The sequence below is a fragment of the Ixodes scapularis genome, unplaced genomic scaffold, assembly GCF_016920785.2.
Source record: "Ixodes scapularis isolate PalLabHiFi unplaced genomic scaffold, ASM1692078v2 PGA_scaffold4__175_contigs__length_147842914, whole genome shotgun sequence".
NCBI lineage: Eukaryota > Metazoa > Arthropoda > Arachnida > Ixodida > Ixodidae > Ixodes > Ixodes scapularis.
The window spans coordinates 87,447,044-87,467,123 of record NW_024609879.1 but is presented as its reverse complement, the minus strand read 5'-3'; the positions used below and the strand labels follow the sequence as shown (position 1 = coordinate 87,467,123).

General features: G+C 43.9%; 1 protein-coding gene across 4 annotated transcripts; it reads left to right on the top strand.

The window, feature by feature from the left end:
• The first annotated feature begins 278 nt into the window (after nucleotides 1-278).
• On the top strand, nucleotides 279-17,339 carry LOC115327227 (gastrula zinc finger protein XlCGF49.1-like). 4 transcript variants are annotated; one of them, XM_040207329.2, is made up of 5 exons: nucleotides 288-611; nucleotides 3,378-3,512; nucleotides 3,597-3,636; nucleotides 6,141-6,326; nucleotides 16,028-17,339. In XM_040207329.2, the coding sequence occupies exons 3-5, from the start codon at nucleotides 3,612-3,614 to the stop codon at nucleotides 16,474-16,476; spliced, it is 660 nt and encodes a 219-aa protein (XP_040063263.2). In that variant the 5' UTR covers nucleotides 288-611; nucleotides 3,378-3,512; nucleotides 3,597-3,611; the 3' UTR covers nucleotides 16,477-17,339. The 4 variants fall into 4 exon arrangements, with proteins under 4 accessions (XP_040063264.1, XP_040063263.2, XP_040063262.2 ...); XM_040207328.2 differs by having other exon boundaries at nucleotides 550-611; nucleotides 3,042-3,512; XM_040207327.2 differs by lacking the exon at nucleotides 288-611 and having other exon boundaries at nucleotides 1,284-3,512.
• Nucleotides 17,340-20,080: the final 2,741 nt, after the last annotated feature.

The window sequence follows — 20,080 nt, the reverse complement described above, 5'->3', positions numbered from 1 at the left end:
CGCCCAACATGCAACGCTTGCGCGGAGTTGACGGAGTTGACAGTGTTGCATGCAGCGATTTTCGGAAGAAGGTTTTTACGCGAAAAGTGTATTTTAGTCAAGATTTGCCTTTTTATTAAATGAGCCACAGTTACACGCTTTCGCTTTCACTTATATGTGTTTGTGTCTGAGAGAGTTTTAATCCACAATTGTGCCAACCGAATCCAACTGTAGTTCAATCCAGAATCATGTCAATCCAATTCAAGCGGCTAGCTGCTTGCTGCTTGTCTCTGCTCGTGCTGCTCGTCTGCTTGACGCATCTTGTGTATGCATGCTTTTCTCGGTTTTCTCTACTGCTTTCGTGGGAACGCGCGCGAAGTGGTTTTCCTTGCCTTCAGGAGCAGTGCTGCCGCGAAGATCAAGATGTGGCACGAATCTAATCTGTCAATCAAATGTTGCTGTTTGATCCGATCTCTTCTCTGGAGAAACAAACCGGTCGTGTTGCGAGGTTCTGCTGCTACGTCAAAGTGCCGTTTCCAGGTCACGGAAAGTATAAAGTGATGCACTCTAAAGTAATTCCAAGTAAATCTTTCAGCGGCGATTGCCCGTCAGGTTCATGTGGTCTGCGCAGGGTGAGTGAACCATTGTTCTGGCGCACCGCTTGCATAGCATGACACAGTTAGCGCGCGAACAAACTTTGTTTTATGAATGAAAAGGTTTTAACACTATTACTGCCGTGGACAATGTTTAATCGGGGCTCAAGCGTGACCGGTAAAATTTCCTATTCCGTGTTGACGTGTGTGTCGCGCACATTCGGGTCCAGCCATCGTTTCGGGCTTAGGAAACTTCGGTATTACACAGCGGCAAGCCTTGAGACCAGATGTGGCATGTGGAGATACGTTGAGTTTACCTTTATCCGAAGAAACGGAAATAGTCTAAAACCACGTCTATCTGTTGCATTGATGTGTGATCGATTGTCGCGTCGAAATGAGCGTGCCAGTTTTCCGGTTTTCAGATAACGAACTCCTCATTTTACAGCATGAATTCTCAAAAAAAAAAAAAAAAAAAGAAGAAAACACTTCTTTCGACTATGACCGTGGCTTGCACAATCGTTGCATAAGCGGCCATTGTGAATGACCTTGCTGCTGCACGCAGATCTTCTGTTGCATATATTGAGCACCACTAAATTTGTTTTTATGACAAGAACAATTAGGTATGACCATTGGTACAGTGTGATAACATCACATGTAAGCCATGGAGCGCTAACAGCATACTGTCGGGCTCTAGCGAATATTGAACGGCAGAGTGCGTGGCTTATGACACATGGTGCGCAACCTGGAGGGCCACTGGGGGCTCGCAGAGATGCACAGGAGAATCCCCATCTATGCCACGCATTTTTATCCTAATTTCCCTTCAGGTGGCGCGTCAGGTATCGAAAGCCGTGCACTCTGCCATTTACATTTCTTTACGTCCTAATAATACAAACGTTTCTCGTGCTACACTTTGTGTCGCTTGCAGACAACAGGTTGGCATTATTTATAGCACTAGCTAGAGGGTGCCAATGACACGCCCTCATGAGTGAAAAAACACACATGGGAAAAGACGTACTAGAGGGTCCCTAGCGCGCCAGTATTGGAAGTTCTTTCAGGCGTCACATTGGCGGGGCCTTTCTTTGCAAAGTATGAACAAAGCGCACTTCCAAAATGACGGATACTGAAACGACGGCATACCAAATTTGACCGTGCACTTGCCAAATTGTTTACACCAGATTGTATGCTATACGGTGCCGATATGCCAGGGGATCAGTGGCTGGTCGCTGCAGCTCGGAACACACGGAGTGATAGCTCACGCTGCAAAACCGAGAAACCCCAGGTCCAATCCCCATCTTTCAACCTGGATGGCCACCATACCGGCGTGCAACCGTGTATCACTGCCGGGCAGTGCACATCAAAACCTCTGAGGCTAGCAGGATACTACTGCACTGGTAATATTCCTCATCTACAGCAAGCGAAACAATGTCTGCAACATCTCTGGCAGACTACCTCGCGCTGTATACGCGTCTGACTTAGTTGGGTCTAACAGGTCCAGCTCCCCCGTCGTTTTATTGCTTACGAGAGCAGCCTGTGTCACGAAGGAGTTTCTTCCTGAACTTCATCGGTGGCAAGACCATAAATGAAGAGGCACATTGTAATATGGGACTTCAGGGTAGTCTCAACGCTGTCAAGAGCCCGGCCGGTTTCGGAGGTAGCAGAACCGCAGGGCCAGTTGTACTACTTTGTGCAGGAGAAAGCTTTAGTCAAGAAGTGATTGGTAATGATCGGTTGTCCTCGCCGGTTGCACATGAGCTTCCTGCCGAAGGCTGACGCAATGCTCGTCTCAAACCTGTGTCAGGCGCTGGCCTCTGGCAGTCAACAAAGAACATTTAGCACTATGATTGTGCTATTGAGAAGAGGCTGTAACAATGGACATCTAAAAGATATTGTAAATTGGCATGTGAACTGACAAAGGGATCTCAGGCTTCACAGAAAGACCTGTTTGTTTGTTTTTGTAAATTAGTGGCTGCTTCTTTCAAACTATGTGAGCACTTTTTAAGGGGCAATGCAATAATTTTATCTTTTAAAGAATTCACAGTTTCAAAGGGATGGCAAAACCGCCTCATCCTCATGAAATGCCTCGATTCCGTCGCATAATAGCGAAGCCAAAAGTGAAAACATTACGCAATTTGCAGCTGCGGTTGGCGGCCATGGTAACTGAGGCGCAGCACCAACCTGGGTGTATCGTAATAAGTTGGCAGGATGTGCCATTAATTGCTCAATCTAAGGCTGTCTTCAATAGATACTGTAGTTTCAATGTGAGTAAGTGTGTCGAAGGCCTCATATTCTCAACAAAATTGTGCTATAATCAGTTTTAGTTGCGCCATCTGCCCGAGGTGAACAAAACGACTCCTCTCTCAAGTCTTGCCCCCTCGCTACCTCGTCAGTCCGACTTTCTTACAAGAAGGCAAGTGCTTTCCCCTGTCCTCTCCCTCTTTTCTCCCCTCTCCCCCTTTCCACGTCCCTCAGACTGACCCTCAAACCTTCAAGGTGGCCATATGAATCTTGAGCGGAGGCAGCATGCACTGGAGGCTCTGAAAGAGAACCCATCCAGATGCTATGTTGTCCCCAGTGCACCCGGGAACACATCACTGTGCACATGACTCAAAAGACAGTGTAAGAGCTGAGAGTGTCTTTTCAAATTATTGCACGCATGCAAAATTGGTTTTAAGTTCTTTACACCAGACAGGACACGGTACAACTCCCCCAATTAAGTCCAAAAATGTATTGTGTGGCCCCTTTAATTTGCCTCCGGGGCAGTTTGTGGCAGGCCTGTTGAGATATGAAGTTTAGAATTTTATGCAGGAGAAGGTGGAAATGCCGCAGGAGGAAGAGGGGGAGCGTGCGGCCACCTCCCGTCGTCGTCACTTGGCGGCGGAGCCGCCACTTCTTGTTTGGTTTGGTTCCGTTTGTTACCCCGGGGGTTAACATGTGAGCTGGGTAAGAAGCAAAATCTCTAAGTTTTCTTCTACTCTGAGAAACTAAGAAACTAATTCCATCTGATTTGGTGTGTCTTTTCAACAGTTGGCCAGGGCAGCGATGAATGGCGCAAGAACAACGAAAGGCATGCAAGTATTAAGAGGATAAACCTGTGCTGTCAATGTGCCGCATTGCTGTGCTTGCTGTAAAATACCTAAGCTCCCACCCTCTTCACGGCATGTAACCAGGAGCTAGATGCTCTTGAAATATATATCATATACAAGCTGCAGTTGAAAAGAGGATGTGTGGCATATGGCATGATGTGAATACTTGTTTTGAGTAGTAAAACCGTAATGCTAATGTGGAGTGGCTGAGGCTGAAAAAAATGAACAGTCAAGTTAATATGGATACCTCTGTCTTCCCCAAGAAGTCGTCCCTTACGTGAGTTGTCCATAATGAGACAAAAATTTATGTATTTACCCAGTTCGTCCCCAAAAACTGTGTCTGCATAATGGGGTTTCCATATTAACAAGGTCCACATTAATGGGACATCACTGTATTCCTTTTCTTTCTTGATATCAAACATGCAAAATTCCTTAGGCTAGGACCATAGCCTGGATATAGTATGTAAATTGGGGTACAGCTAGCTCAACTGAGGTTAGCCGTTGTTGAAATAATTTTATCTGTGTAAGGGTCACGCACATTGCTGGCAATCAGGCACAAATGGTAATTTGATTATTCAGTCCACTGGGTTGACTCGGGGCAGAACTAGTTTGGCATGATCAGGGCCTGTTAGTAGTAATACTCCTTTCACTCTTTTATATACCGATTTGTAATTTTATTTTTGCAATTGACGTAAGTGCCCGTTTTGTTCTCTAAGTGCAATGGCATTTTCAAGCATTGTATGATTCCTTTGTGTAAACAGTTCCCTAAACATTCACATTCTTACTTTGCAGGTCAGACTGAGCATTGCTTCAGTGAAAATGTGGATAACAACATGTCACCATTCTGGAAAGAGGGCTAGTCAACCTCTAACAGTGTCGGCATTTGTGCTACATTTTATTTACATGAATACAAAATTCAGATTAAATGGTATATGGCCACAGCACGGCCAATACACCTTTTGTCAAATTATCCATGCACCAAAGTGAATCCAGGGAATGTCAGCATGTGTGCTGCTATCACTTACCTGACTTGTATAAAAAAATTTATACCAAAACAAGGTGTTGATGAACACACATGCAAAGTGCCGTTTGATTTAATTTTTTTCCTTTATAACAGTAACTCATCCGTGCAGCCAGTGCATAAATTTTTGCTTTGAAACTAACTGCTGCAGACACCTGTGTGTACAGCGCACGTAACCTCACTCACAGTATGCTCCTCTCTGAGTGATTTAGCATGATGTATCTTAAAGGGGCATTAAAGCGCTTTCTTAGAAAACCCAAGGTTACATCCACTTTCCCGACATTTAGCGTTGGCACAGAACGACAGATGGCGCTACCGGACCTTGCTGGATGTGGTTGAATGACGAACACCACTTGTCAGCCACCTGTGATCGATTAGTTCCTGTGTGGTTGAGCGGCCGACCAGTCCCGCTCGTCCATGCGGGAGCTTTTCGCTCATGAGTGGTTAACAAGCGTCGTCTGCCGTTCTCTCATATTCAGCAAGGTTTGGTTGCGCCATGTGTCGTTTTGCACCAACGGTAAGTGTCTCGGGATCTTTGATCGCTTTTTTAATACTCAAATCATTCGCGTAGGAATGTTATTTCGGTTTTTGTAGGATGCTGAGAGCTCATAGACCGAGTTATGGCAATAAACCGAGTTTCTCAAAAAGCACTTTAGTGCCCCTTTAAGTGCAATTGTTCCCAGTGTCGGCCCTCCCCTAACTAGCTGGTCCACCGTGTGCAATCTGTCACCTTTTCGTCTTCAGAAACAAAACCAGTGTTATGTGGTATCCTGTTTTGTGTGCACTACAAGGCGTGGAGCTAGACTCAAACCAAGCTTGGTAAAATAATAGGTGTCTTGAAGTGCAGACATCACTTTTATATTGGCTTTTTTATGTTGTTGTATTTTGTTGTTTTTTTGCAGAACCAATTTTGGGGGCTTTGTGAGATGGTGCATTTGTTTGTGTATGATTATCTGCCTCTTCCAACTTTTCATTTTATCCTTTTGGCAAACTGAAAAGTTTACTTTCTAGCTTAATCTGAGCAAGTGTTGTTACCTCTGTTTTTGGCTTAAGTGCTGTGCAAATAATAGGCCCTTTTCATGTTTACAAACACAAGCCATTTTTTGTATCCCAAGTGACTTCTTCCGAGCTTGTTTATGCCAGAATTGCCGGACTGCTATGGTGCTACAGAAACAGTGAAGTTGCTTAGCGAGGTCCTTCTGCTGTGCTATTCAACATGTATACCAGGTGATCGGTTTCATTATAAGAGTATCCCAAAAACCAACAAATATCTCGATGACCGACTTAGTGCCAGGAGAATTAGTGATGAAATATTTTATGTGGGTTCGAACGAGGGTTGTTAAAGTGACAAACTTGACGAAAAGTTTCCTTGGATGAAAAATGCAACAGCATCTCCTTGTGGCATTTTTACAGAAAGGGTTAACAGAAACAAACTAAATGGAGTTTAATCTACCTTCCCAACAGAGTCCGCCAAGGCAGCGTTCAACGATGAGTGGGAGACCACCAACTGCGGAGACAGGAGGAACATTGTCCCTTTACAGAAAGCTGTGTCGGGTTGGCAGCGGTGGAGGGGGATGCACAGAGGAGGAAAGACAAACACCAGTGCCATTCCTGCCGCCATTCCAACCACCACAGAAGAAGGCTTCCCAGGTAATATTGGTGAAGGGTTTCGACATGCCATTTTTGCTTTTATGGTGTATTCGGCTGGTCATTTTCTAGCACTCCGATCCTATGAATTGGATATCTGAGGTCTGGGAGCATCTTCAAATCTGAGCTAGAAAAATGATGTGCCGGCCAAATGCTCGGCTACTTTTCCGAGTGACAGAAGCGCCGACACGGAACCGGATGCCGAGAGCAACTTTTACAACTGTTCCACTGCAGTGGCGCAGGCTACTGCCCAATACAAAGGGTTTATTCCATAACGTTTGTCCATCCTGCGCCTGCGCCGCATGCCCGCACAAAAAGCAGCAGCCTTCAATGAAATGTTGGCTTTCACTCCAGTCCCCCGTCAAGAGCCAAGCATCTTCTGTACTCGCTGCACAGCGCAGTAGGATCGTTGCGGTATCCAAACACGGCGGCGTTCTACGCTAAGCCTCTCGTCCGTATTGGCTTTTTTTTCTTCCAATCCAATTGCAGAAATGGCTTAATTCATGTGACCGGTCCTCTGTCACATGCTCCTACCGTTCCCACTTCAAAATCAGAACGGCTCGCAGCGCTATGAGTCGGAAGATGGCACAGTCTGATAATCTGGGAGTGCTCTAAAAGAACCAGCCAAATACACTTACCTTAAAGTTCCGAGAGAACGCCCACCCAAAATGAAGAAATAAGTGGTGAAAAAACATGGGGTGGGCTACCTTTGGCGATGCCACAGCAAAGCTTTATCGAGAATTAATTATAAACCGGGCACCTGCTACAAACCACGTGATGCGCAGAACTGATACTCTAGATCACGGACACCACACATTCGCGTTTCACAGCGCAATAAACACGCGGGTGTTTGCTACAAACTTCTGTGTCATAGGAAATGATACCGCAGGTTGCAGACACAGCAGATTCATGTTTTACCTAGCCAAGGACCCGCGAAAACCCGTTGAGAAGTTGCATTCCTCGGGAATAATACGACAAATTGCGGACTCGGCAGATTCAAGTTTTATGGTATAATAAATAGGCAGGAGCCCGCTACAAACTTGCCTGTCTTGGGAACCGATGTCGCGCACGCAGATCACGGACAAAAACGCGGGGGTTCTTTTAAAACTTTACGGTATAGCGCCCAACTTCGACCAACCGAATGGGAATCAGATTTTCAGGGCTCTCCAAAAGGCTGAAAATCGACCAGCCAAATATACTCTTAGTTAACTCAGATACCAGAGTAAAAATATACAGTCGCCGACCGATTATTCGGACTTCGCAGGGACCGAAAAAACGTCCGAATAATAGAGCAGTCCGAAAAATCAACAGATTGAAGAACTTGCCTTTATTGCTTCCAAGTGGGCTTAAAAAAGCTGTAAATAGTGCCTTGTCTTAGGTTACGCCTCTGTTTCCATTCGGCAACTTTCTGTTAGCTTGACAATCACTGCCTCCTTTTCTAGCGTTATGGTCGAGTACTTTCTGCGCTTCTGAACGACACATTGTGGCGTTAGAACAACAGATCGGGCCATGATGTCCAAGCCAGCGTTGTCCAAACGAGATAAGAGGCGCAGATCCACGAGCGCAAAATGGCGACTGGCGACGCGAAGGAACGGAAAAACAAAGCAAAATGTTAGTAATGATGATGATGATGACGTGCATCTAACTGGAAAAAAAAAAAGGGCTAGCATAGCGTCACCTAGCGGTAGGACTCAGGAGTACTCTAGTAGCGCTGCCAAACCAAGCCAATCCATTTGCAGCCAACATGAAATTCAAAATGGCCGCTTCTCGGTGGTGTTTTCCGCCGATCGCTTGCGATGATTTTGTCCGAAAAATCGAACTTTCGGACTTCATGCTATCCGAAACATTGGTCGTGAATATACACTATTTCTATGGGGTAAGTCACGGTTCCTCCTTTACAAGTCCGAATTGTCGGAGTCCGAAAAAACGGTCGGCGACTGTATTGCAATATCCCGAGAGATAGCCCACCTAAAAGTGAGATCAAATTGGGTGAAAATAAAAAGTGGGCTAGTGCGCAATCACTCAAACTTTTAAAAATGACATTTCATATTTTCTGTTTTTACATTAAGGGGTGATGGAACATAGAAAACAGTCTTTCCCAGTTTGCAATGTTCGCTTATCCTCCTCTATGACGCAGTAACACCAAGTCTGCCGATGTCAGCATGGCCCAGAGCCATGCAGTTACTAGAGTTGGGCTATCTTTCTGCGTCTTTTTAAAAAGTAGCGAATCATACTAAAAATATGAATAGGTTATCTCTCAAGGGTGGGGCATCTCAAAATATTACGGTATGTTGAAAGCCCTGTAAATTATTGTCGATGCGCACTATTAAGGCTAATTCACACATTTATGTTTGAGTGTGGTCAATATGTATCGTGCTCGCTCGGGACAGCTTATGACAAGAGAAAATACTGGCACACTGACGCCATCTATCAGGTAACGCAAGAACACTTCAGATGTGCACAAGCAGTATGTTTCTTTTAAAGCGATAGCTTTAGGGGAAACACTACAGAGATTTCGGCTTCGTCGTTGCGTGCCTGAAGAAGGGAAACTTTTCTCTCCCATCTTGCCATTAGGAGAGGGAAGTTGGGGACGTCCCGCTGGCCGTGCCTTGCGAGGAAAGCAGAGGCCAGTCCAGGCGTCCCACCAATAATTGCGCATCGCAGGGAGTATGTCCATGTTGTCTGCTCCAAAAGAGTTATTTTCAAACTTTCCTCGCGTTATGCGAAGTCCCACTTTGGAAGTGTCCAGTTGCTATGCGTAATGTTGGATGGTTTTAGAAACTTCCACCACGCTTACCTACTTCACGGATCACTAGTGGCAGTTGTCATTGGCATCTATGATACCAACCACAATGGCTATGAGAATTAACCGCGTCGTAGCTTGGTCCTCAGGTATGTGACGGCACCATTTCACTTGCATTGCGTGACCGTGCTGCTGACATCGCTTTCGTTTCTTCGCACAGTGTAAGCAAAAAATATGGCTTTTTAGAGTTTACAGACTTCTTTTCAAAACCCCTCGTTACAGACACATCCATGCGGCTTGTGCTGGCGAGTTATACGGCCAGAAGGACATAATATAGGAGTCCATCGTCACGACCAGTTGAATAATTAACTAAAGATTTGTTGATAAACTTATAATTAGTGAAATAGACATGGTTCCATTTTGAATTGTGCCGAGCATCACTGAAAACCAGTAAATCAGTAATTTTGAGAACTGAGTGCATGGGGAGCGCAGTAGTGTGTTAAAGTTGCCAGTCATGCAACAGGCACAAGTTTGGCATGAGAAAACGTAGATGATAAGAGACGAAAAAAACCACATGGGCACGCTGTTGCACTGGTAGCCTTGTCCCTGCTGCAGGAGTGGTAACTTTAGTGCTTTGTTGTGTTTCCCGCGTGCTCCAATTTTTAAATATTAAATGATTTCATGGTTTTCAGTGAGGCTCAGCAAGTTTCTTACTTAAAACTGTTTCTTTTCAATAATTAAAGCAATGATTAACACATTTTAATTAATTATTTGACTGATCGTTACTATTAGCCTCCTATTCTCCGCCTGGCCGTATAACTCACCTGCACGAACTGCATTAGTGTAGCTTTCACTGCCCTTTCTTTTTTTAAAGAAGTCTGTTAAGCTTATAAAAAAACACTGTATAATTTGGGCAAAGTTGTAAGTGACCATTTCTGGTGATAGTGCATAAATTTGATGTTGCAAATACTGTACGACCTTCAGTCTAGCTATACAACGAGCAGAAGTATTTCCGGTGCTACCTGATAGGCGGTACAAGTGCATCAATTTGTATCTTCCCTATAAGCGGTTACAAGTAAGTACAACCCGCTCAATCACACATGAACCTAATCTAAACCACCCTATAAGTTATAAAATGAGCAAACTTTTGGCTGAAGCAGTTCTCGAATGCCATCGACTAATCTGCATTCAGGAGAGGTGAACATTCCTCTGATCTGACACGATCTGTCGTGTCACCCCAACAGGTTCCAAGGTGGGCTATCACACTGAAGTGGGGAGTTTTGTCTTCGAGAAGAGCAATGGTGACCTCTCTGCTCAAGAAGACAGGCTGTCTGTGCCGCAGTGGAAGACTGCTCAAGTGAAAAATCAGCACCGGTGCCGTTTCTGCCCTTACTCCAGCCGCTACACGGCGTCTGTCACCGTTCACGAAAGGATTCACACGGGTGAAAAGCCGTTCAGATGCCGGAGTTGCCAGAAGGCGTTTGTGGGAAGGGGTGACTTGGTGCGTCACGAGAGAACTCACACGGGAGAGCGACCATACTTGTGCGACGTGTGCGGAAGGGGGTTTACGCAGAAGTGGAATTTAGATGTCCATCGGAAGAGGTACTATCACTAGCAATAGATGCACACTGTGAGGTAATGGCAGAGAAGGTTTGAACAGATGACTTGCTCCAAACTCCGCTGTGTGTTCACACCTGCCAATGAACCTGTGGATTCTATATTTGTGAGAGATGATGCTTCCATGGTGTTAGATATTTAATATGTTTTGTTTGGGACATAATTTATTTTGTAAGATTAAGAAAAGGAAAGGCCCCCAACAACAACGAAAAAGGTGAGTAGAAAAGCATACTAATTCTTCATCCTTTTTATTTATAAACATTTAACTGTTGCAAGTGGTGCCTCAAGGTAATTTGCACTGCTACTTCTGTTGTTCACGCATTAGAGTACTGGTTCTAACCCTCTCAGCTTTGCGGGGCATGTGCACTTTGCTCCAAATAGATTCATTCAAACTCTATAAGAAGTGTGCAACATCTAAGGGGGGGGGGGGGGGGCAGCAGCTTCGCCACCAATGGCGTCATGCCACCACGTTGGCAACTTTCTTTGGAGTAAATATTTCATACCTTGACATTCAAAAACCTGTCTGTGCCCAGCATTGCTTTGTATGTGTTCCCACATGATTCGACCTGCAGGAGTAGTTCGAAGCTCAATGTTCGATGCTCAAAGCACGATGCAACAAACCAACATATTTTTCGTTTATCTCTACTAGAATATGCTTTTATGAACTGCTGCTGTGCTCGATTGCCCTGAAATTACCATGGGACGACATTCACCATTTTCAGGAATTTATGCAATCTAAATAATGTGTATTTTTTGCTCCTCATTTTATCAGATGGCTCTTTGCTCACTGGCTGGTTGAGAAAGCCTATCGGGAATGAGACTGTAGTTCTTGCTTTCGCTAGTGCATGAAGAGGATCCGTGTTCCTAATTTTCATGTCCAGTGTAAAAGAAGTTAGCACCGAATGTGGCCCTGAAGCTGAAATTGATTAGAAACATACGACTGATGCTGTTTTCTGCCACACAGACGTGTACACATAATGGTTCCGCCAGGAGCCACATGCAATGGCACCACCTTGTCGCATGCTTTTCTAAGCGGACGGAACGGAAAAATTTCTGCTTCACTGCGGGCATATCGAACCTTCTGTGTATATTTATAGATAGACCCTGCATAAGCGTGATCATTCCCAGTCTGACTTGAATATTGATTGTCACTCTTAGATATGTGAACATTGTACAGGGCAATTGTGCTTGTAGCATAGTACATAGTAAAAAAAAGGTTTGTTGCACTAATGTGTTCCTGCTTTATTCTGTAGTAACTAGCATCAATTTGATTTTGCATGGGGTCCAATATACCATGAGGCATGCTTTAAAAATATGTGTCCTCTCTGGCATGCTCACAAAACTGAACTGGGCTATTCCTGGCTACCTATGGTGTTTTATTTCGGCTTGTTTCTTGTCGAGCGTGCAAATTGTGTCATTGATGTGGTCCAGTTAAAGACTTTCTACACAGGACACTCTTTGAGCCACACACTGCATTTGCTCATAGAAGCGGAGATTTTTCCTCTGCTTCCGGCTCTGTTTGAGACAATTTCTTTTGGGCAGAAAGTCACCTTCTGCTTACATCCTTAAACAAAGCCTTGGACTGTGCTCATGACGTAAGGCAGGAAGTAGCCACTCGCATACTCTGCTGGCTGTCAGTCAAGGCCACCGCTGCTTTAGTCGGTCTTCAACCTCCCAAAAACAAGAAAGGGGAAGACGTGAAGAGGAAAGTAACTCTGTTTCGTGCACAAGAGCGGGTTGCATGTCTTCGCTTTTTTTTACAAGTTAACTTGAGAGCATTATTATAATGAATACTTAAAAACAAAAGAATATAAAAAATGAAAGGTTTTTACAAATTTTTGTAATGCGAAACTAGAGCGCAGCTCTTGAGGAGGAAGAAGGGAGGGTATGTCACCTCTCCTTTTCCATACCCTCCCTTCCTCCTGCTCTTCTGCCGCTGAATTTGTTCATGGGTGACGTTACATGAAGCTGTGACGTCATTTTTCCCTTAAATTTAGCGGGGAAATTTTTCTGCTAAATTTGGCGAGAAAATTTCCCCACTAACTTGAGCGAGAAAGTTTCCCACTAAATTTAGTGGAAAAATTTCCCCGCTAAATATAGCGAGAAAATTTCCTCGCTAACTTTAGCGAGGAAACGTCCCATAATGCAACGTGCGCGGTTACACAGACGCCGCTCAACCCGGAAGCGGGCACCTGAAAGCTGCGCTCTAAAACATAAAAGACATACACGGACCACCACACTTTTTCAAATAGTAACGTTTAATTCTGGTGACAAAACTTCATGCTCTACTCGAAAATTTTATGCAGATAAGGGCGAGTCGGAATGGGAAACTGATGGAAAGGGTTGGGGGAGAAAGGCAAAGCACTGTGTCATGGCGACGTCTGTTCTTTCTGAGTTCCATGATTTTTCCAGCTCTGGCCTAAGAAATTCTATTTTCCGTCTTGATAATGTTAGAGAAGCCGATGAGACTTTTTGGCATTCTCGATGAGGCGAGCCTCTCTGATTTCTCGTCTCTAGCGTTGACAGTGAGCTGCTTTGATTTTTGTTTACCCAAAATTGGGACCGCATCCGAAACAATCTTTTGCATGTGCTGCGGTAGGCCATGGGGTACTCGGCTCTCAAAGTTGCCTCATCGTGATGCTCGCGAAGTTGATCATTGATGCACTGGCTTGTTTGACCATTGAACTCGGCTCCGCATTTGTGGGATACCAAGTATACTTTTTCTAGCCCACACCCTCTAAATTGGGTGGTGTGTTTGTTCTCACAACATGACTTGGATTCCCTTATGCAGGTTCAAGCTGGCAAGCCTGTGTAGCATGATGAACCATAGGGAACCCAAGGTGACTTGCGAGAAGAAACACCACCCAATTTAGAAAGTGTGGGGTGGAAAAAGTATGCTCGGTAGCCCCCAAATGCGGAGCTGAATACGTCGGTCAGACAGGCCGGTGCAGCAAGGATCGGCTTCGCGAACATCACAACAAGGCAACTTTGAGAGCCGAGTGCCCCACGAACCCCATCGCAGCACATGCGAAAGATTGTTTTGGATGTGCTCCCAATTTTGCCTGCACGAAAATCAAAGGAGCTCACCGTCAATGCTGCGGACGAGAAATCATTGAGGCATTTTTCGTCGAGAACACAAGAAATAATGTGTCATCGGCTTCTCTAACATTATCAAGACGGGAAATTGAATTTCTTAGGCCGGAGCTGGAAAAATCACAAAACTCAACTTGGAAGGAACAGACGTCACCATGACACAGTGCTTTGCCCTCCTCTTACGCCGCATTCCTCCAGTTCCCCAGTCCCATTCCCCCTCTCCTTTCCTCCCCACTTATCTGCAAAAGAAGTTTGAGTAGAGAGGAAATTTTTTTCTACCAAAATTAAACGTTCCTATTTGAAAGAGTGTGATCGTCCATGTGTGTCTTTTGTGTTTTTATTCTTTGGTTTTTAAAGGGGCACTGACAGGGTATTTAAGCTTGCAAGGGTTTATTTGTACATGACATATGAAAACATAACTGTTTAGAAAACAATTTGCAGCTCGAAATTCATTTTTTTTCCGCCCGGAAACTGCCGATCGAGAACTGGCCGGTTTGAGTCGCGCTCACTCTCTTCTTCGTGGTCATGCCGTTTTCTATGGTTTAGACACAACCACTGAATATAATCAGTCGTGAGTCATCGAAGGCACACACAGAGTATTAAAAATAGAAAAAAAATATGATACCCATTTTTTGGGGGTTTCTATAGACCTTTCCAGCGGCAGTCTTGAACGAAGCGCCCGGGCGGAAAATGCTGAGTCACTGAGCTGTGGACGCATGCGCAGCATCCGATATACCGCACAGCACAGCAACAGCGCACGCTCAGAAGGCGTTCCACAGCCCAGCAGACAAAGATGGCAGCGGCCAGAAGGCAATTTTTGCAAAGGTCTATAAAGCTGCAAATATATTGATTGGAAAAAAAAAGTTGCACAGCCGCGTGACTTCTGCCATCTCTCTCCTCCCCAGTCCTTTTTCGGTTTCGAGCAGTTGTGAATCTCTGTATGCCCTTGTACACAACAAACTGAACAAAGAATTAAAAATTGCTTGGCCTCCCGGCAGTGTCCTGTGAATGGAGAATCCGTCGAAATGGATGCTCGTCCTGGTTGCGTTCGGTACCATGTCACATGATACGGCATATGTCATGACTTGGCCGTACGACACCGTTAATCGTGTGACCTGGTCACATCACGGCGGGTTTCAAGACACCACGGCATCATGTGGTGTTGGACGTATCCGCTGCCCATGATGTTTAATCTTTTTTTCAGAATAATCCAGGAGTTTAAAGATAGATTCTTCATGAATAAATTCACCGCAACTAGCTGGGAGTTATGATAGATTCGAATTTTCTGCATGGTTTTCAGTTTTCTTTTACAGCAGTATTGTTCCGGATGTTTGGTGATTGTACACTTGTTTGTATACTCTTATTTCTTTGCCACTATTGGATCTGCCTGTTGGATGAACTTACCAAACTTGCTTACTCAGCATGCACACTTTTCAGCTTCACTTGCCATTTACCGTGCAATGACATGTAGTTTAGTGCACCAGGTCCTATAAGGGCTATGTGATTTTGGGTAAATACGAAAAAGTGTGAAGAACACTCGTCGGTAAATGTTTTATCAATTTGAATTTATCCAGAAAACTAAATTTCAAGGTCAACTACAAAATAAAAAAAAAGACTGTTTTACAAATAAACTTCATAAGAGCACAGGGTCAGTAATCCTGAGGAGATGCCACTTCAGTTTCATTAGAAAACTAGTCTAGAACTACTGACAGAAGGGATTTTGCTTTTTGCACATCGAGGTTCCTTCAGGACAACAGGTAAAGTGAACTCCGAACTTCAAAGAATTCTAGCAATTATAAACTCCAATAAAACCCGAATTTTCAGCAAAAAATAAACTCAGAAAAACTCCATGCGAATTTCACAAGAAATCAACTCTGAAAGCATGGAATCCAACCTTTGAGTTAGTATGTAATAAAAACCATTCATAGAAAGCTTGACCTGTCTACCCCAACAGTTCACCAAGCCAGCCTCTGGCATGGGGGAGTGTGTCAACTAGGAAAACTAATAGTATTTGCAAAAATATGGTTTGTGCTGGTGGCATTGAAGATATGTCCCTTCCAGATAGGACGTACTGCAGTGCTGGTTCTTGCCCTCACTCCAGTAGCCACAGAGCTGGCACTAGTGTTGCTTTACATGTAATTGTAGGGAGAATACTGGTACTTTGGGGTAAATTTTGTTGCCGCCAACTAATTGATGTTCAGAAAAATGTAAACTCTTCTGACCAATCTGCTTTGTCTTGTTGCCCCAACAGGTTGGGTCGAGGAAAACTCTGGTGACAAAACAGCAAACAGCCAGGGTGACCAACAACGGGACAAATACCAGTGCCGCTTCTACCCTTACTCCAGCTATAACACATCTGTTGCCCTTCACAAAACAACGCACATAGGCAGCAAGTTCTTCAGCTGCCACGTGTGCCAGAGAGCATTCACAAAGAAGTCTTCCTTGCAAAATCACGAAAGGATTCACACGGGTGAAAAGCCCTTCAGGTGCCAGTTCTGCCAAAAAACATTCACGGAGAAGGGAACCTTGACATCTCACGAGAGGGTTCACACGGGGGAAAGACCGCTCAAGTGCAGCATCTGCGGAGCTGCGTTTGCGTGGAGATCTGGCTTAATTAATCACAAGCGGCTTCACAGAGGTCAAGACACACCGGTGCGTGACTTGTGGGAGGGTGTTCTCGGGGAGCAACCATTTCAATAACCACTAAAAGAGGAGCCGCATGTGAGGCCATATGATGTGTTTGACGAAGGTATGGACAGAAGTTTTGTTTAAATATCCACCGTTTGTTCTGTGCCTACCGACTGACTGTGGCCGCAGTGTTTGTGAAAGGTAGCTGCATCGTTGGGTTACATGTTTGCAGCATTGCAGATACTACAATGTTATTTTACGATGGGAAAAATTTCCTGTTCTGTTTCTGCCTAATGTGACTGTTAAAAACCCAGCAATAATTTTCCTTATCATTTTTATACATTGTTCAGTTGTTGCATTCGGAGCCTCGGTACTGTCATAACTTCTCAACGCAAATGAGCAGGACGGCTTCTAATGCCGGGAGATTTATTTGGGGAATATGTTTCAGTTTCACTTATACAACTGAGATGACCTTCTGCTGTCATTGGATCAGGATCATAGGGCTTTGTTGAAGATAAAAAGAAACCTTTATTTTGATCGATAGAGCTTGACCCCACATGGTTGGCATTCCTACAACTTTCTTGATTTCAGCAGTTGCAAATATTGCCTCTCGCTCGTACATTGGTTCATTATAGAACAGTTTGTACAGTTTATGTGTTTGTTTAATTTAGTTTTATTTAAGTTATTGTATAGAATAAAACTTTTTGCATGTGTTCTAATCATGTAGAGAGACACACCGGAAGGGTTCAAGTTTTGCTAATGACCTTTTAGCCCTCAAGATGAAACTTGGAGGAACTGTCTTTCTTTGCCTTTTCACATTGTGTTAGTTACGCATGTCTCATGCTAAGGCTGAGAAATTCTGTTCAGTGTGGCCAGTTTGTCTAGCCAAAGATACTGCAGGAGGGGAACACACAATAAACATTTCTTCCAACACATTGTGGTCTTCTAAACCATTTATAGTATGTTGCACTGATGGGAATGAGTAAAATGTATAGTGATTATTTATTTCTGAAAGTTTCATCTTGGCAACGAGTAGTTTACACTAAATTCATTGTTTGCTCTGTTAGTAGGTTTCTTTTTTGGGCTTAAACTGAATGTCGTGTCCAATAGATTTTGCATGTGTTTTTTTTAGCCAACCGGTTCTGCCCAAGCTCTACAGATGTGCAGGTATTGAAGCAGTTGGATATCAGTCAATGCAGAACTGAGACATTATGCCCTTTGTAGGCAATACCAGGCTCTGTGTTTGTCCACTTTTTTCTTGGCTCATCTCATTGTTACACACTTCTCATAACCAAACAATGACATCATTGAATTGGAAGTGGAATGCTGCCAAATTTTTTTCATTTTGAATTACAGCCGCTTCGGTGGCTCTGAGGTGAGAGAGCCGGCCCACAGATTCCCATGTGGCAGGTTTGAATCCCGGCCGAGGTGCCCGCAATCTGACGGAGGCTTATTGCAGAGAAGGCGCCGTTTAACCGAGATTTCGGTTGTATGTCAAAAGATCCCCAGGTGGTCGAAATTACTTCTCAGTCCTCCGCTGGGGCGTGCCAGATGCCTGTCATTGGTTTGGCACGTAAAACCCCCAAATTTGACTTTGTCATTTTGAATTTTTGCATTGCAATCAAAATATCGCTTGAACGTCGCAATGGTGCATGCAGATGGTCATTATCCTTGAATTTGATATTTGGTAAAACAATATATAATTGAAATGAAAAATTGATGTCTGAGTCACTTTGAAAAGATAGGGCATGTCTATTCTGGTTGAGCTCGACTAGAGCACATATAATCTACGACTTGTCGAAACAATGAAAATTGTGGCGAACAGAAAATAGAGTAGGTACAAATTCTACTTTGGTTACATGAAAGTTTGCATTCTCACACAATCAGATGCAAGGTGTATTATTATGCTATGGATGTGACACCTCAATGGTAACGACCCTTTAAAAAGATTTTGGAAACAAGAAAAAAAAATTCCAAAGATGCTTTTTTTTTACCGATCTGTAAAGACATATGGCTCACATTAATCTGCATACTTTCCTAAATCTCACCCTTCTTGAAACAATAGGGACTGCACTCCTCCTATATTAAAAAAAAGAGGCATTCAAAACCAGTCAAATCCTTTTTTTGTGTGGTGAGCTAAACCTCGATGTAAACTCCTTACACACAAAACCGGCATAAGCCTCTTGTTTGCACATGCTAGTCATGAGTTCAAGAAAAAATATCAGATGCGCCTATCTTTTCTTACCACCTATGTTACTTGTTTTTTCTCGCTTAGATGCAGATATGTACCAAGAAGTGCCTTGAGAGTTTACTCCTAAAATGTTGATTTCTGAGCATTATAACATTGTCTTGAAAGGTTTTCTTCAGGCGTAAGGATGCATACAACAAAAGGCAAGATATTAAGATGTTGGTGAAGTCCCCCAAGATAACTGTGTGCTGAGAGTTTGCCTCAAACTCTGAGCACTCACCGGTAAGGTTTGAATTTATCTGAAACACTACAACATTCAAGATTATGTGCACGATGCTTTTTATACATTTTTGTGGATTTTATCACCTATTCAAAACTGTGGAGAGATATGACAAGATTAAATACAAACTTTTTTATGATTGAGAATTGAACAAAGGTAAACCTCAATAAACACCAAATTTCATATAAAAATAAGCTCGAGAAATTGGGGGCCAAATAGTATATTTTGAGTTGTAAGCAAAAAGTGTTTTTGTCCGAATATTTGCGAATTGAATACTGAATAGCTTCTCCAAGCCTTTTCACTACTGTTGCACCATGCTTAAACAACTTAACTCGCGAAGGTTGTCTTCCAAAGTTCCACTTGTTCATTTATAAGCTAGTTGTAACCTCCAAAAGTCAAGTGCCTTGGGATGGCAGGTGAATGACGGATTGAACATGCAATTAAACCCATAAAGAAATTGAGTGGATTTCCAAATCTTTCTTTATGCAAATATTTTTTCTTCAATATCGAATTTGAAAAAGAAAAAAAGGTAAAAGAATCACGAATGATGAACGCACGTTTAAGGGAGTTGTGCATAACAACCAGATTAATTTTGAAATTTTTACTTTAATGTAGAGTGTAGATATCAACATTAACAAAGTTTTCGTTTGTTTTTGAATAGACCAGGCGCGCGCGTGCACCATCCCGCTTTGAAAGCGCGCATTTCTCCCGAGTACGCAATTGTGATGTTCATACTTTTACCAATGCTGATGGCGGCGGGTTATTCTGTTGAGTGCTCTTTTTACCGAGCACCGGTGCACTGCGGCGAAGCAACACCCGAGGAGCTCGCTTCCGCGGGGTCTTGCTTCCCCGCAGTGCACAGGTGTTCGGTAAGAAGCGCTTTCAACGGTGCTAACCCGCAGCGATCATCGCTTTGAAAATCCTCCCGAGTACGCAATTGTGGTGTTCATACTTTTACCAATGTTGATCTCGGCGGGTTATTCTGTTGAGTGCGTTTTTTACCGAGCACCGGTGCACTGCGGCGAAGCAACACCAGCGGAGCTCGCTTCCGCGGGGTCTTGCTTCTCCGCAGTACACAGGTGTTCGATAAGAAGCGCTCTCAACGGTGCTAACCCGCAGCGATCATCGCTTTGAAAATCCTCCCGAGTACGCAATTGTGGTGTTCATACTTTTACCAATGCTGATCGCGGCGGGTTATTCTGTTGAGT